At 44.9% G+C, this 18,464-nt stretch overlaps 1 protein-coding gene, 1 long non-coding RNA gene and 1 pseudogene across 2 annotated transcripts in view; all 3 read left to right on the top strand.

Moving 5' to 3' along the window:
• The window catches only part of LOC106584997 (ATPase MORC2), a 30,534-nt gene extending 28,048 nt beyond the window's left edge, over positions 1-2,486 (top strand). Inside the window, 2 exon segments of the mRNA XM_014170714.3 lie at positions 469-657; positions 770-2,486. Coding sequence (XP_014026189.3) covers positions 469-657; positions 770-838 — 258 coding nt within the window. The 3' untranslated portion in view covers positions 839-2,486.
• An 11,135-nt stretch (positions 2,487-13,621) lies between these two features.
• LOC145863928 (uncharacterized) lies at positions 13,622-15,725 on the top strand (annotated as a pseudogene).
• A 765-nt stretch (positions 15,726-16,490) lies between these two features.
• Positions 16,491-18,029, top strand: LOC123730421 (uncharacterized). Its single transcript, XR_006761819.2, has 2 exons — positions 16,491-16,717; positions 17,324-18,029. It is a non-coding gene; the product is annotated as an uncharacterized LOC123730421 (long non-coding RNA).
• Positions 18,030-18,464: the final 435 nt, after the last annotated feature.

The following is an 18,464-nucleotide window of genomic DNA, read 5'->3' as shown; positions in this document are numbered from 1 at the left end:
CTTTGTTTCTGGCCATTTTGAGCATGTAATCGAACCCACAAATGCTGATGCTCCAGATACTCAACTAGTCTAAAGAAGGCCAGTTGTATTGCTTCTTTAACCAGAACAACAGTTTTCAGCTGTGCTAACATAATTGCAAAAGGGTTTTCTAATGATCAATTAGCCTTTTAAAATGATAAACTTGGATTAGCTAACACAACGTGCCATTTGAACACAGGAGTGATGGTTGCTGATAATGGACCTCTGTACGCCAATGTAGATATTCCATTAAAAATCAGCCGTTTCCAGCTACAATAGTCATTTACAACATTAACAATGTCTACACTGTATTTCTGATCAATTTGATGTTATTTTAATGGACAAAAAAATGTGCTTTTCTTTTAAAAACAAGGACATTTCTAAGTGACCCCAAACTTTTGAACGGTAGTGCATATATCTATCTGACCGTGTGTATGCATGCGTCTGCAGAAGGAGTATTTCCAGCAGTATGAGCTGGGTCTCCAGTCTCTGTGTAACTCGTACCAGAGCAGAGCTGACGCCAGAGCCAAAGCTGTGGAGGAGAAGAGTACCAGCGCTGAGACCAAACTCAGAGAGGCAGACGAGAAGCTGCAGAAACTACGAACCAACATCGTACAACTGCTGCAGAAAGTACAGGAGGTAAGACATACACCAAAATCGAAGCTTAGCTACAGAGAAGATGAGAACCCGCATGCACGCACTCACGCACACGGACAAACTGAAATGGAATGTCGCTCCTTCCCTCCTGCAGGACATTGACATAAACACGGATGACGAACTGGATGCCTACATCGAAGACCTGCTGACCAAGGGGGACTAGTGAGGAGACAGACAGACTCTCGGAACCCTGTCTTGCTCTCAGAACCTTGGGTCCGTCTGTACTTCCCAAAGTACTGTAGCTCTGTAGCTCCGCTACAGATGCTCTTTACCCATAACCCTCCACGAGGCCTGCCCGCCCCGCTCTGCAGATGGAGAGGAGAGGCAGCTGCTGCCTGACCTGCTGCTGTTGCCGTTTGGTCCCCAAGTTTGTTTTTATAAAACTGCAGTATGGTTTTGTGTTTCTCGGTCTGTTGTTGTTTATTTAACATTAGCATGCTCTGGTTTTGGATGGTCCATTCTGAGATTAGCACGTAACGGACATCTCTTTTTAGTCCTTTTATATCAACAATCTATTATGTTATATACAAGCTCTGTTACGCTACTGTATGTTACACCAACCAGTCCTGATTGACTGCAGAACTGAAACTCTTCTCAATCTGTAGGTGGGGATCAGATTCTGCTCTGTTGCTGTGTTCTGATCTTGTGCCGCGTACACGCATACATACGCACGCCAGTCCAAGTACGGCACCAAGCGTCGCCGATCAAAGTTCCTGTGATGTAGATGACAGGCAGTTCTCTGATTTCAGAAGAGGGTCTGATGGTAACCTAAACTATGGAGCAGTTAAGATTCATAAGTATTCTCCATATTGATCTGTGATCAGGTGGAGAGAAATTACATGAATCATAAACCTATAATAGCGTCCTGACCTCTAATCCTGACCCATAACCCCTTTACCACCAGTCACAGTCTGATGCAAATCCAGTCCCATTGAGTGCCAGATTTGATGTTAGTTGCCATCAGATGGTCAAGCCTTTTCTACCCTGTGTTGAAGCTTTGTTTAACCCAGTGTTGAAAAAAACTAATCAGTGTTGCCTAGCTGCTTTCAACCACCTCTCTCACACCCTACCCTCTCTCACACCCTACCCCTCTCTCTCTCTCTCTCTCTCACACCCTAGCCTCTCTCACTCTCTCTCTCACACCCTAGCCTCTCTCTCTCTCTCTCTCTCTCTCTCTCTCACACCCTAGCCTCTCTCTCTCTCACACCCTATCCTCTCTCTCTCTCTCTCTCTCTCTCTCTCACACCCTAGCCTCTCTCTCTTTCACACCCTAGCCTCTCTCTCACTCTCACACCCTAGCCTCTCTCTCACTCTCACACCCTAGCCTCTCTCTCACTCTCACACCCTAGCCTCTCTCTCACTCTCACACCCTAGCCTCTCTCTCACTCTCACACCCTAGCCACTCTCACACCCTAGCCTCTCTCTCTCTCTCACACCCTAGCCTCTCTCTCACACCCTAGCCTCTCTCTCACACCCTAGCCTCTCTCTCTCACACCCTAGCCTCCCCCCCATCCTCTCACACCCTAGCCTCTCTCTCTCTCTCTCACACCCTAGCCTCTCTCTCACTCTCACACCCTAGCTTCTCTCTCACTCTCACACCCTAGCCTCTCTCTCACTCTCACACCCTAGCCACTCTCACACCCTAGCCTCTCTCACTCTCACACCCTAGCCTCTCTCTCTCTCTCACACCCTAGCTTCTCCTCTCACACCCTAGCCTCTCTCTCACACCCTAGCCCCTCTCTCACACCCTAGCCTCTCTCTCACACCCTAGCCTCTCTCACACCCTAGCCTCTCTCTCACACCCTAGCCTCTCACACCCTAGCTCTTCACACCCTAGCCTCTCTCACACCCTAGCCTCTCTCACACCCTAGCCTCTCTCTCACACCCTAGCCTCTCTCTCACACCCTAGACTCTCTCTCACACCCTAGACTCTCTCTCACACCCTAGACTCTCTCTCACACCCTAGACTCTCTCTCACACCCTAGACTCTCTCTCTCTCACCCTAGCCTCTCTCTCTCTCACACACCCTAGCCTCTCTCTCTCACATACCCTAGTCTCTCTCTCTCTCTCTCACACCCTAGCCTCTCTGTCTCTCTCTCTCTCACACACCCTAGCCTCTCTCTCTCTCTCTCACACCCTAGACTCTCTCACCCTAGACTCTCTCTCTCTCTCACCCTAGCCTCTCTCTCTCTCACACACCCTAGCCTCTCTCTCTCTCACACACCCTAGCCTCTCTCTCTCTCACACACCCTAGCCTCTCTCTCTCTCACACACCCTAGCCTCTCTCTCTCACACCCTAGACTCTCTCTCACACCCTAGACTCTCTCACACCCTAGACTCTCTCACACCCTAGACTCTCTCTCACCCTAGCCTCTCTCTCTCTCTCTCACCCTAGCCTCTCTCTCTCACACACCCTAGCCTCTCTCTCTCACACACCCTAGCCTCTCTGTCTCTCTCTCTCACACACCCTAGCCTCTCTCTCTCTCTCTCTCATACCATAGACTCTCTTCTCTCTCACCCTAGCCTCTCTCTCTCACCCTAGCCTCTCTCTCTCACCCTAGCCTCTCTCTCTCACCCTAGCCTCTCTCTCTCTCACACCCTAGCCTCTCTCTCTCTCACACATCCTAGCCTCTCTCTCTCACATACCCTAGTCTCACTTTCTCTCTCACACACACACACCCTAGCCTCTCTCTCTCTCACACACACACACCCTAGCCTCTCTCTCTCTCACACCCTAGTCTCTCTCTCTCTCTCTCACACCCTAGCCTCTCTCTCTCTCTCACACACCCTAGACTCTCTCTCTCTCTCACCCTAGCCTCTCTCTCTCTCACACACCCTAGCCTCTCTCTCTCTCACACACCCTAGCCTCTCTCTCTCTCACACACCCTAGCCTCTCTCTCTCTCACACACCCTAGCCTCTCTCTCTCACACCCTAGACTCTCTCTCACACCCTAGACTCTCTCACACCCTAGACTCTCTCTCACCCTAGCCTCTCTCTCTCTCTCTCACCCTAGCCTCTCTCTCTCACACACCCTAGCCTCTCTCTCTCACACACCCTAGCCTCTCTGTCTCTCTCTCTCACACACCCTAGCCTCTCTCTCTCTCTCTCATACCATAGACTCTCTTCTCTCTCACCCTAGCCTCTCTCTCTCACCCTAGCCTCTCTCTCTCTCTCACCCTAGCCTCTCTCTCTCTCACACCCTAGCCTCTCTCTCACACCCTAGCCTCTCTCTCACACCCTAGCCTCTCTCTCTCTCACACATCCTAGCCTCTCTCTCTCACATACCCTAGTCTCACTTTCTCTCTCACACACACACACCCTAGCCTCTCTCTCTCTCTCACACACACACCCTAGCCTCTCTCTCTCTCACACCCTAGCCTCTCACTCTCTCTCACACCCTAGCCTCTCTCACTCTCACACCCTAGCCTCTCTCACTCTCACACCCTAGCCTCTCTCTCTCACACACCCTAGCCTCTCTCACTCTCACACCCTAGCCTCTCTCACTCTCACACCCTAGCCTCTCTCTCTCACACACCCTAGCCTCTCTCTCTCTCTCACACACACACCCTAGCCTCTCTCTCTCTCACACCCTAGCCTCTCACTCTCTCTCACACCCTAGCCTCTCTCACTCTCACACCCTAGCCTCTCTCACTCTCACACCCTAGCCTCTCTCACTCTCACACCCTAGCCTCTCTCTCTCACATACCCTAGTCTCTCTCTCTCTCACACACCCTAGCGTCTCTCTCTCGCTCTCACACCCTAGCCTCTCTCTCACACCCTAGCCTCTCTCTCTCTCTCACACCCTAGCCTCTCTCTCTCTCCCTCTCTCTCACACACCCTAGCCTCTCTCTCTCTCTCTCTCTCTCTCTCTCTCTCACACCCTAGCCTCTCTCTCTCTCTCCCTCTCGCTCTCACCCTAGCCTCTCTCTCTCTCTCTCTCTCTCTCTCTCTCTCTCTCTCTCACACCCTAGCCTCTCTCTCTCTCTCTCTCACACCCTAGCCTCTCTCTCTCACACCCTAGCCCCTCTCTCTCTCTCTCTCTCTCTCTCTCACACCCTAGCCTCTCTCTCTCTCTCTCTCTCTCTCACACCCTAGCCTCTCTCTCTCTCTCACACCCTAGCCTCTCTCCCTCTCTCTCTCTCTCTCTCTCTCTCTCACACCCTAGCCTCTCTCTCTCTCCCTCTCGCTCTCACCCTAGCCTCTCTCTCACACACCCTAGCCTCTCTCTCTCTCTCACACCCTAGCCTCTCTCTCTCTCTCTCTCCCTCTCGCTCTCACCCTAACCTCTCTCACACCCTAGCCTCTCTCTCTCTCTCACACCCTAGCCTCTCTCTCTCACACCCTAGCCTCTCTCTCTCACACCCTAGCCTCTCTCTCTCACACCCTAGCCTCTCTCTCTCACACCCTAGCCTCTCTCTCTCACACACCCTAGCCTCTCTCTCTCTCACACACCCTAGCCTCTCTCTCTCTCTCACACACCCTAGCCTCTCTCTCTCTCACACACCCTAGCCTCTCTCTCTCTCTCTCTCACACACCCTAGCCTCTCTCTCTCACACCCTAGCCTCTCTTTCTCTCACTCACTCACTCACTCACTCACTCACTCACTCACACATCCTATGTTGTTAGCGTGTTTGACCATGAATCTTGTTCTGGAGGCAGCTCTGTAGAGTGGTCACTAGCTGGCACAGCCACCAAGTCATAAAATCTGATTTTACTCCTAACCTCAAATTTAAACCAAAAGGCACATTTATGTTTTCATGAATTTTTACAATCTAGACCATTTTGACTTTGCAGCTGGCCCATCTAGCAGAAATCTTTCAGTTATGCCTCAAGGGCAAGTTTCATGACAGTAAACGTCAACGTGCTTCCTGTTCTGACTGTGTAGCCATCAGGTTTACCAGCCAGACTATTGAGGATGTTTGGTCCTCCCAACGCCCTGGAGACCGAAGTACTTACTGGGTTTTATCAGTACGATTATCTGTTACGTCTCCTCAATACAACTATGTCCCTATTGTTTCTTCTTGCCATTGTGACATGACAGTTCACTGTTTTCATTTTGGTCTCAAAGGTGATTGAGTTTATAGTTATCTAAAGTTCTCTGTTCATATTATTCAGTGGTCATGTTTCTTCTAATGGGTATTTTTAACATGTCAAGGAAATGTTTTATTAAATGGTGTCTGGTGTGTGTACTCTTATTTTTAATATGTCTGTCTATATGGAGAAACAATAAATTGGGTTCCCAGACAAGTGCAGCGCTGGATTAAGAGATCATAGGTCCTGGGGCTTCTGAGTTTTTCTATTGGTTCTACAAGCATATTAGTCTTTTTTTCAGCCGTAGGCATTTGCTTTCCAAACTGTGCCTATTTCCTGGCCACAATGCAACAAAGCTGTAGGCTATATTTGGCAGGCATACTGCCCAAATGGCGGCCTTCCTGACTCTAGGCATACCGGTAACTGACAAAATAAAGGAAACAAGGGATACAAAGTATACAGTTTATTTGGAAGGTATTCAGACCCCTAGAATTTTTCCACATTTTTTTACATTACAGCCTTATTCTAAAATGGATTAAATAGTTTTTTCCCCTAATAAATCTACACACAATACCCCATAATAACACATCAAAAACAGGATTTTATAAATGTTTGTATATGTATTAAAAATATCGCATTTATTTAAGTATTCAGACCCTTTACGCAGTACTTTGAAGCACCTTTGGTGGCGATTACAGCCTCGAGGCTTTTTTGGTATGGTGCTACAAGCTTGGCACACCTGTATTTGGGGAGTTTCTTCCATCCCTCTCTGCAGATCCTCTCAAGCTCTGTCAGGTTGGATAGGGAGCGTCGCTGCACAGCTATCCTGAGTGCACTGGAGTAGGTTTTCATCAAGGATCTCTCTGTACTTTGCTCTGTTCATCTTTCCCTCTATCCTGACTAGTCCCTGCCGGTGAAAAACATCCCCACAGCATGATGCTTTCACCGTGCAAGGTTTCCTCCAGACGTGAAGGTTGGCATTCAGACCAGAGTCCTTTAGGTGCCGTTTGGCAATTCCAAGCGGCCTGTTATGTGCTTCCGTCTAGACTACCATAAAGGTCTGATTGGTGGAGTGTTCCAGAGATGGTTGTCTTTCTGGAAGGTTCTCCCATCTCCACAGAGGAACTCTGGAGCTCTGTCAGAGTGGCCATCGAGTTCGTTGTCACGTCCCTGACCAAGGCCCTTCTCCCCCGATTGCTCAGTTTGGCCGGGTGGCCAGCTCTAGGAAGAGTCTTGGTGGTTACACACTTCTTCCATTTAAGAATGATGGAGGCCACTGTGTTCTTGGGGACCTTCAATGCTAAAAAAATTAATAAAAATGTGGTACCCTTGCCCAGATCTGTGCCTCATCACAATCCTGTTTCTACAACAAATTCCTTAGACTTCATGGCTTGGTTTATGCTCTGACATGCACTGTCAGCTATGGGACCTTATATGATGTACACAGATGTGTGCCTTTCCAAATCATGTCCAATCAATTGAATATACCACAGGTGGAATCCAATCAAGTTGTAGAAACATCTCAAGGATGATGAATGGAAACAAGATTTACATTTTTTAAAACATTTTAGTCATTTAGCATATACATATACAGTGTCTCACAAAAGTGAGTACACCCCTCACATTTTTGTAAATATTTGAGTATATATTTTCATGTGACAACACTGAAGAAATGACACTTTGCTACAATGTAAAGTAGTGAGTGTACAGCTTGTATAACAGTGTAAATTTGCTGTCCCCTCAAAATAACAACACACAGCCATTAATGTCTAAACCGCTGGCAACAAAAGTGAGTACACCCCTAAGTGAAAATATCCAAATTGGGCCCCAAGTGTCAATATTTTGTGTGGCCACCATCATTTTCCAGCACTGCCTTAACCCTCTTGGGCACGGAGTTCACCAGAGCTTCACAGGTTGCCACTGGAGTCCTCTTCCATGACGACATCACGGAGCTGGTGGATGTTAGAGACCTTGCACTCCTCCACCTTCCGTTTGAGGATGCCCCACAGATGCTCAATAGGGTTTAGGTCTGGAGACATGCTTGGCCAGTCCATCACCTTTACCCTCAGCTTCTTTAGCAAGGCAGTGGTCGTCTTGGAGGTGTGTTTGGGGTCGTTATCATGTTGGAAACCTGCCCTGCGGCCCAGTCTCCGAAGGGAGGGGATCGTGCTCTGCTTCAGTATGTCACAGTACATGTTGGCATTCATGGTTCCCTCAATGAACTGTAGCTCCCCAGTGCCGGCAGCACTCATGCAGCCCCAGACCATGACACTCCCACCACCATGCTTGACTGTAGGCAAGACACACTTGTCTTTGTACTCCTCACCTGGTTGCCGCCACACACGCTTGACACCATCTGAACCAAATAAGTTTATCTTGGTCTCATCAGACCACAGGACATGGTTCCAGTAATCCATGTCCTTAGTCTGCTTGTCTTCAGCAAACTGTTTGCGGGCTTTCTTGTGCATCATCTTTAGAAGAGTCTTCCTTCTGGGACGACAGCCATGCAGACCAATTTGATGCAGTATGCGGCGTATGGTCTGAGCACTGACAGGCTGACCCCCCAACCCTTCAACAATGCTGGCAGCACTCATACGTCTATTTCCCAAAGACAACCTCAGGATATGATGCTGAGCACGTGCACTCAACTGCTTTGGTCGACCATGGCGAGGCCTGTTCTGAGTGGAACCTGTCCTGTTAAACCGCTGTATGGTCTTGGCCACTGTGCTGCAGCTCAGTTTCAGGGTCTTGGCAATCTTCTTATAGCCCAGGCCATCTTTATGTAGAGCAACAATTCTTTTTCCAGATCCTCAGAGAGTTCTTTGCCATGAGGTGCCATGTTGAACTTCCAGTGACCAGTCAGTATGAGGGAGTGTGAGAGCGATGACACCACATTTAACACACCTGCTCCCCATTCACACCTGAGACCTTGTAACCAGGGGCGAAAATCTGATATCAACTTTGGGGGGGACAATTACATGAAATTTTCTCAAGAGTAATTCCTGAGGGGGACACCAAAAGTTGTGCTGTAACACATAGCCTACATTGTAATATGGTAAATGTATATTGAGGAACCAAAGAAATTAGGTGTTTGCCGTACTCCTAACTACCGGTACCCAAAACTACACAACTACTCACAACAGCAATACCATTGCCTTTAACAAATCTTAGTTCAGTCACCAGTTTAAGTTGAGAGTGGGGGTATCCATGGCATTTTCCAATTATGTTCCTATTTTACAAGTAAAAAAAATGGAGAACCTTTCATAATGTTGCCAAACAAAGACTCAACAAACTTACCTGAGACTCCCTGTCTCTGCCAGTCTGTCCCTGCATATCTGTCCCCAACTCTGCTGTCTGTGTGCCATCTGTTGCCTGCTCTGCCTAATGACATCATTGTGAAACATTTCCATTAGAATTTCATTTCTTTCTTATGAACATTTTATCAACTAATATTTGAGATATTAGGCTACTAGGGTTCTTACTTTGCGTTTTGGTGTACTGAAAAATACTCTGATGTCCGTCTTTTATTTTTCTGCCATTTTTCTACCTGGCTGGCTGGCTACACACACACACACAGTGTGTAGGTTATTTACAGTAGGAGATGGGCTTCTATCATCTTATCTTTTATCATTCTATTTTGGCTTCGATCTAAAAGGTAGCTAGAAAATGTGAAACGGATTAAAATGACAAGAGTTGACAGCTGTATGAGTTCACCATTTACACAACATATGCTGCAACCTTTTGTAATTTTAATAGTTTGTTTCATATTGGCTGGCTTCCAACAATAGCTGAATTTGCAAAGCTAGCGAGCACCAATTCAGTTTCAGTGGTGTTTGCTATAATCTTTGCTACCCGGGTTAAATAAAATAAATAAATAAAAGTTCCCTTGCGACAATTTAGCTTTTGCAACGAGACCATTAAATATATTTAAGACAATGGTAGAAGAGAGTGTAGTTCTGTTCAGTTTGGACTTCAGTTTATCGCTAACCTTATCACAGGGACTTTGAAGCACTAACTTACATCATCTGCATGCTGATCTCGGAATAAATTGACGATAGCAAAGATTCCATCTTTGACGAGGCCACATAAATGGAATAGGTACTAGCTAGCTTAATAGTTAATATTTGCGCGCTAGCTCTGCATATTCAGCTAGTGTGTGTGCGCGATTGACTGGATTAACCTCACGTCAGTTACGTTCATTGAGTGCCTTTCAGACAGTGGCTACGACCCCTCTGTTTCCTTGCCAGTGGATCAAACCATTGTGAGGAAAAGGGTGGGGGGGTCGCAATCTTTTGAAACTTAAAAACGCGCTATTAAGTGTCTATAATCAGCACAATTGCTTTCATTGCGTATTATTAATATTATTTAAATTACATAGTTATGTTTCAGTGATATATTGGGGGGGACAAATCATATTTTTCCCAGGATGGGGGGGTCGTGTCCCCCCCGTCCCCCCCGGGATTTCCGCCCCTGCTTGTAACACTAACGAGTCACATGACACCGGGGAGGGGAAATGGCTAATTGGGCCCAATTTGGACATTTTCACTTAGGGGTGTACTCACTTTTGTTGCCAGCGGTTTAGACATTAATGGCTGTGTGTTGAGTTATTTTGAGGGGACAGCACATTTACACAGTTATACAAGCTGTACACTCACTACTTTACATTGTAGCAAAGTGTCATTTCTTCAGTGTTTTCACATGAAAATATATACTCAGATATTTACAAAAATGTGAGGGGTGTACTTTTGTGAGATACTGTATACACACACACACACACAGTACCAGTCCAAAATATGGACACACCTACTCATTCGAGGGTTTTTCTTTATTTTTACAATTTTCTACATTGTAAAAAGACATCAACATTATGAAATAACACATATGGAATCATGTAGTAACCAAAAAAGTGTGAAACTAATCAAAATATATTTTGGATTTTAGATTCTTCAAAATAGCCACCCTTTGCCTTGATGACAGCTTTGCACACTTTTGGCATTTTCTTAACCAGCTTCACCTGGAATGCTTTTCCAACAGACTTGAAGGAGTTCCCACATATGCTGAGCACTTGTTGGCTGCTTTTCCTTCACTCTGCGGTCCAACTCATCCCAAACCATCTCAATTGGGTTGAGGTCGGGTGATTGTGGAGGCCAGGTCATTTGATGCAGCACTCCATCACTCTCCTTCTTGGTCAAATAGCCCTTACACAGCCTGTTGGTGTGCTGGGTCATTGTCCTGTTGAATAACAAATGATAGTCCCACTAAGCTCCAACCAGATGGGATGGTGTATCGCTACAGAATACTGTGGTAGCCATGCTGGTTAAGTGTACCTTGAATTCTAAATAAATCACAGACCGTGTCACCAGCAAAGCACCCCCTCACCATCACACCTCCTCCTCCATGCTTCACGGTGGAAACCACACATGCAGAGATCATCCGTTCACCTACTCTGCATCTCACAAAGACACAGTGGTTGGAACCAAAAATCTCAAATTTGGACTCATCAGACCAAAGGACAGATTTCCACCGGTCTAATGTCCATTGCTTGTGTTTCTTGGCCCAAACATGTCTCTTCTTATTATTGGTGTCCTTTAGTAGTAGTTTCTTTGCAGCAATTCGACCATGAAGGCTTGATTCACGCAGTCTCCTCTGAACAGTTGATGTCGAAATATATCTGTTACTTGAACTTTGTAAAGCATTTATTTGGGCTGCAACTTCTGAGGTTGGTAACTCTAATGAACTTATCCTCTGCAGCAGAGATAACTCTGGGTCTTCCTTTCCTGTGGCGGTCCTCATGACATTTACATTTTTACATTTTAGTCATTTAGCAGACGCTCTTGACGTGGGAAGCAAACCCACAACCCTGGCATTGCAAAAACCATGCTCTACCAAGTGAGCCACACGAGAACCAGTTTCATCAGCGCTTGGTTTTGGCGACTGCATTTGAAAACACTTTCAAAGTTATTGAAATTTTCCGCTTTGACTAACCATGTCAAACAGTAAAAATAAAGAAAAATCCTTCAATTAGTAGGTGTCCAACTTTTGATCAGTGGTGTAAAGTACTTAAGTAAAAATACTTTAAAGTACTACTTAAGTTGTTTTTTGGGGTATCTGTACTTTACTTTCCTATTTATATTTTTGATAACTTTTACTTCAGTACATTCTTAAAGAAAATAATGTTATTTTTACTCCATACTTTTTCCATTTTCGTTACATTTTGACAGGAAAATGGTCCAATTCACACACTTATCAAGAGAACATCCCTGATCTGGCGGACTCCCTAAACACAAATTCTTAGTTTGTAAATTATGTCTGCGTGTTGGAGTGTGCCCCTGGCTATCTGCCAATAAATTGAAAAAATAAAATTGTGCTGTCTGGTTTGCTTAATATAAGGAATTTTAAATGGTTTATACTTGTACTTTTACTTTTGATACTTAAGTACATTTTAGCAATTCCATTTACTTTAGATACCTATGTATATTTAAAACCAAATACGTTTAGACTTTTACTCAAGTAGTATTTTACTGGGTGACTTTTACTTGTCATTTTCTATTAAGATATCTTTACTTTTACTCAAGTATGACAATTGAGTACTTTTTCCACCACTGCTTTTGACTGGTACTGTATATGTTTTTTTGCTGCCTCTTTGGTCACCCAGGGGCTTCAGCCCCGGTAAGCCCCAGCATTAAGCCGGCCCTGTGAACCACCTGCATGGTTATTCATCAAGCTACACAAAGTCTAGAAGTCATAGGTATCCTGTGCCACATGTTGATTTTCATCTGAGAGATCTAGCTCTTTACTAGGGTAGACCGTCACTGTTATTTTATTGTATAAGCTATGTGTATTTTATGACCAAAAGTAGTCAGGACGAAGCTGGTGTCTAGTCTGACGTTCCAGTCGTTTACTTTGAAGGTCGATATAGATTTTTATGTTAACGCCAGAGTTTACTCCTGACTTTTTTTTTGGAAGTCGGGAAGTCGGGATTTGGAAGTCGGAACTAGGTGAGTAAACAAAACAATATTCTAGAAGTTATTGTTGATTAAGGCACATGCGTTTTCCTTTAAGCTTTGCAAACCAGATATTTGTAAACGTTACTCTTTGACAACCAGTGCCCACAAGCGGTTCACATCAATTTTGGACCCCCTTGTGGCCCCCCTAAATGTGGAGTATGAAATAATGTTTACATAACACATTTTTGCTATCATTCTTTTTTTACATCCGTTATTAGACAGTGGCAACGATGATGATTATGAACATGGTCTTTTGCCTGCTAATGCCTGCAATGCAGTGAAGAAAACGATATGACAACAATAACGTCTAATGTAACTGGCCCCTCTAACAGTACAACTGGCCCCAGCTTGGCCCCCCCAGTTGAAATGGTCTAGAACCGCCACTGCCAGTGCCAGACTAACGTGAAGCATAGAGATTGCTCTGTCGCTACAGTGCCTGAATTTTAACACACTTTTGGATCACAAATGTTGGCATTGCATAATGTTTTATTTGGGGGTTTTTCTTTGCATATTAGGCCCATTACTAAACCCAATGTTGAAGTTGTTTAACCACACATATGAAAGGCGTTGACTGTTACATAAATTCATTTTTTTGCAGTAAGATTTCCTACTGCACATCCATAAGATTGCTTATTAACGGCCCACTGTGATACTTACAGCCGTTTTTTATAATTTAAATAATCATGTGTATATTCATTGATTCTTATAAATGTTGATCCTTAAACTTGAGTGTCGTTTCTCTACCTAGCTTTACAGCAAACCAAGTGCAAGGGCTGCCGTTTTGTTATTTTTCAAATCAAGGAGTAGGCCTTTAAATTTAACCAAAGAAATGCAGCTGCTGGTTTTGAAAAAAATCTGTTTACTTGTCATATTCAGGCCAGTGACGTGACGTCTGAGCTCCTGGACCATGGCTTCGAGCCCACTGCTGCACCGGCAGGTCACCAGACGCTTTTACCGGCTGTGTATTAGAATGTTTGCGAGCTGTCAAGCAGCAGTTCTGCCAGCATGGTTCAGCGGGGCCTGGCTTGGTCACCCCAAGATGTCACTGGAGCAGAGGGGCAGCCAGAGTTCTCCTGGCCTGGATAGGAGGGTTCTTCCAGGAGAGACCTGAACCCCTTCCTGGAGGACGCTCTGCTACAGGGATACCTGAGGAGACACCTGCCCAGTGAGGTGTGTGTGTGTGTGTGTGTGTGTGTATGTGTGTGTGTGTGTGTGTGTGTGTGTGTGTGTGTGTGTGTGTGTGTGTGTGTGTGTGTGTGTGTGTGTGTGTGTGTGTGTGTGTGTGTGTGTGTGTGTGTGTGTGTGTATCCCATAATAACGTTTCCGAATGGATAAAACATTATGATGATGCTTTATCTGTTAGTCACTAATGTGATGGTGGTGTGTTCAGACCTGTGAGTGTTTGGGGAGCAGTTGGTGCGTGAGGTAGATGGGTGGGGTCAGGAGTGAGGTCGGTTGGTGACCAATGATCCCTGGGGTTGCCATGTGGAATGCATCGTCACCTCCCCCGCTTGGCTACACATGAAGGACCTATCAGCACAGGAGGGGCTGGTCGCCATCAGATACGAGAGGACGTACGTGGAGTGGCGGTGGGAGACATCCTTACACACACTGAAAACCTCACCTATTAACCCATCTTTTCCCAAACCTGTCACCAACACAGAGAATATAAAAACAGTAACAGTAATCTCAGAAGCTACTCATTGGAATTTTGTGACATGGCATTATGAAAATTCCATGCATTGAGAGTTATATATTCATACACTAATGATGATGTTGTTCCAGTCGTGTATACCAGATGTGTAAGCTGTACCTGTACTCTCCCTCCACTGGTCTCTACGCCTGTCCTCTGGCTATGACTGATGGAGCTGCCAAGGTTATACAGGTGTGTGTGTGTCTATCTTTTTGTCTGTCTGTCTGAATTTACTTTCATGGAACTGATTATTTCTGCTCATGTTGGAATAGGTGATGCGATTGATTTGGTTGTGGTATTGTGATTCATAAGCTTGTCTGTGCGTGGGGCAGGGCTACATCGAGGACACAGGACTACCTGCAATGCTCAGAGATGCTCAGGTAGGTGGTCACATGACACACATCTGTCTGTCTGAAGGCAGACTTACTGTTTTACGTTATGGAGTAAATATGTTGCTGTTAATGGATGAAGTAGTTTCCTACTCTCACTCTTGTTACTCAACAACAATCGAGTGGCAATAGTTCATTTTAGAGTAACAGTACCTTCTCTCTCTCTAGCTGTTGAGTATCTGGGAGGGGACCACTAATATTCTGTCTCTGGATGTTCTCTGCTGTGTCTCTCGGAGCTCAGGCCTCGTACTGCAGGCCTACGTCACACACATCCAGGTTAGGGGCCCTTAAAGGGATAAAGAGTCATTCAGAGCCATCTAAAATACATTTTTTACTGAGTTTAGTTGTGAACTGACTATGACCGTTGAGATCAGATTTTGGATAATTAAGTTAGTTTCCGCAGCTTTTGTCTAGTATCGTCTTCCTTGAACCAACAATGAATGGTAGCCAGGAAAGACTGTTACTATTAATACAATTATAAAGGCCATTACAACCTCTGTTGATATAATTGCTAAACAAATTCTGACATTCTCCATCTAACTGCCCCCTCCCCAGACCTTACTGGCAGCAGCCTCCCTGTCTGTGAGATCAGTTGACCGCACCTTCTCTGGTCTGAGAGAGTTCCTGCAGGCCTCAGCTCTCAAACCACCTGGCTACCTGGAGCTGGCAGCACGAGACTGGCCACACAGCCTGGCACGCATCTATATGGGTACTATACACACAGCAGAAAGCAATTCATGATCATTTCTGTGCATTGGCATGACAGGAGTAGCACTTATAGCCCATCACCTGGCTTAACCATTGTCACAGTTAGCTTGCCCTGAGGCTGTATTGTGACTCCTGCTGTGTGTGTTTCAGGTGCTCTGCTCATTGACCATGCCTCATGGGAGGGAGCTTTTCACTCTGACATCTATGCTGCTCTCCGGTAAACAAAACATAACATTTTCTTGAACCAGCACTTGCACTTGACCCCCCCCCCCCCGCACCTTCTAGTTTTGACTTTTCTGATAGCTACTTTATTGAGGAAAAGTGTACTTACTGGGACCGTGATATGTGGTTGTTCCACCTAGCTATTTTAAGATGAATGCACTAACCGTAAATCACCCTGGATAAAAGCATCTGCTAAATTACTCAAATGTAAATGTAAACACACATCATTCCCCAATACCTGTCCTCACTAGTCCCTCGTCCTTACTTCTTATAGGCTAATAGTTCTAGCAGTAACTGCGTGTGTGCAGTGTTTGGCGGATTACTTGAAAAATTTAATCCGTTACCGATTATTGTAGTTACATGAAAAATAATCTGTAAAGTAATAATTTACTCAAAATGAATAACGTAATCTGATTACTATTGGATTACTTTCATTTCTAATATTTAGGCTACTGATAGTAATTAATATCAGTACATTTAAAGTCCTATGCACCCACCTTGAATTGAAATCCTGAGGTGAGTGCCCTTTGTTCAATATTTGTTGATCAATAAAATTCTGACCTACAGAAAGACCCTCTTCTCTTCTACAGTAAAATAGTGGTTGTTTCAAGACAGTGTTTTTATTTTGATTTAACCTTTATTTAACTAGGCAAGTCAGTTAAAACAAATTCTTATTTACATTGACGGCCTACCAAAAGGCAAAAGGCCTCCTACGGGGACTGGGAATTTAAAAAAAAAAATATATATATATATATAGGACAAAACACACATCACGACAAAAGAGACAACACAACACTACATAAAGAGAGACCTATGACAACAACATAGCATGGTAGCAACATGACAATAACAGGGTAGCAACACAACACGGCAGCAGCACAACATGGTAACAGCACAAAACATGGTACAAACATTATTGGGCACAGACAACAGCACAAAGGGCAAGATGGCAGAGACAACAATACATCACGCAAAGCAGCCACAACTGTCAGTAAGTGTCCATGATTGAGTCTTTCAATGAAGAGATTGAGATAAAACTGTCCAGTTTGAGTGTTTGTTGCAGCTCGTTCCAGTCGCTAGCTGTAGCGAACTGAAAATACGAGCGACCCAGGGATGTGTGTGCTTTGAATGTGACTGTGTTTTTCCCCTGGTTGCATTTAGTTTTTTATTGTGCAATCAGAAAGCATTTCTTCTTCTTTTTTTACTATGGAGCACACAAAGAAGAGAGTGAAAGTGTACTGCTACAAAGCAGCAAGCAGGAACTCTGTGGAATACCAGAAGGCCAGGGGTAAATGTTTTGGAAGCCTTACCTTTTCGATCAACCAGTTTGAATACAAAAGAAGCCATCCACACTTAATGGGCTATCAGCAGAACAATAGCATCTTAGAGAGCATGTGAGAAGACTTGAGAGTGAGCTAAATGACAGCAATGCTGACAAATATATATCAGTTCTTCCTCTTTATATTAGATTGTCATCCCAAATGTAATCAACTGTTTAAGAATGTAACTTTAATCTAATTACAATCCGGGCTGATTACAGTTACTTCATATTTGTAATCTGTGCGTGTGTGTATCTGTGACTGTGTGTGTGTTGCAGGTGGTGTGTCCAGTGGTCAGTAAGGCAGCCATAGGATGCTACAACACTGAGACTTCGCCCCTGGACACTGATCCGGTCTACGAAAAGTCAACCAGAGACTGGAGGGCTGTGGGGAGGCTGAGGAGGGCAGGCAATGATGCCGTTCTCAAGGAGATGTCATTTATGTAGGAAGGGGGAGGTTGTTGTATATTTCATGGAGAATAACATACAGTTTTGTGACAATTTCATGTATTTCTTTTAATTCAACCTTTTTTATCTAGACAAGTCAGTTAAGAACAAATTCTTATTTACAATGACGGCCTAACCCGGCCAAACCTGGACAACACTGGGCCAATTGTGCGCCACCCGATGGGACTCCCAATCACGGCCGGATGTGATACAGCCTGGATTCGAACCAGGGACTGTAGTGACGCCTCTTGCACTGAGATGCAGTGCCTTAGACCGCTGCCCCACTTGGGAGCCCTGGATAAGCTCCTGTAGTTGTATTTAATAGGCCATATATGTAATAGGCTCTATGTAATAGGTAATACCTCATGTATCAATGACTTTGAAGTCTGCCATGCAGCCAGGGTCTTTGTGCCAATTTCAGAATGTGGTATGTGAATGTTTTTTTCATACGAGTGTCTTTATGTATTTGCACCTTGTAATTAGCCATTATGTGCATGCTATGTCCTGACCAGTTGAAGAATAAAGACTTTCTGATGAAGAGATGAATCACCACTCAGACTCATTTCTGTTTGATCTGTAGCTGTCAGTGGGTTGTTATGAGACAGTGAGAGCACACATGCAAACACACACACGGTGTCTGACTTACTGTACCATTAGGCAACTAATGCAATTGCCTGGGGCCTCATAACACAAGGGGGCCTTGTGAACTGGGCATAATTTTGTTTAATAATTAATTATTTTTGTTATCATCCTCCTCTGCTTGAGGCCCTCCTCCGCTCGTGAGTCATCACCGATGTGCGCTATTATAACAAACCGATCGAATTTGGCTCTAGTTTTTGAACAGTTGGGTCTATTAGTTATTACCCCATGCCTGAAAGCTATGACAAAACCGCAATTGAAAACAATGCAGATCTTTTTTTTCTACACACAATTATCCCCTAATGATCTCCCTGTTGTTTCCCCAAACTTTCCA

This window comes from Salmo salar, chromosome 24 (assembly GCF_965601325.2).
Source record: "Salmo salar chromosome 24, fSalSal1, whole genome shotgun sequence".
Taxonomy (NCBI): Eukaryota; Metazoa; Chordata; class Actinopteri; order Salmoniformes; family Salmonidae; genus Salmo; species Salmo salar.
This window is presented reverse-complemented; position numbering and strand designations above follow the sequence as displayed.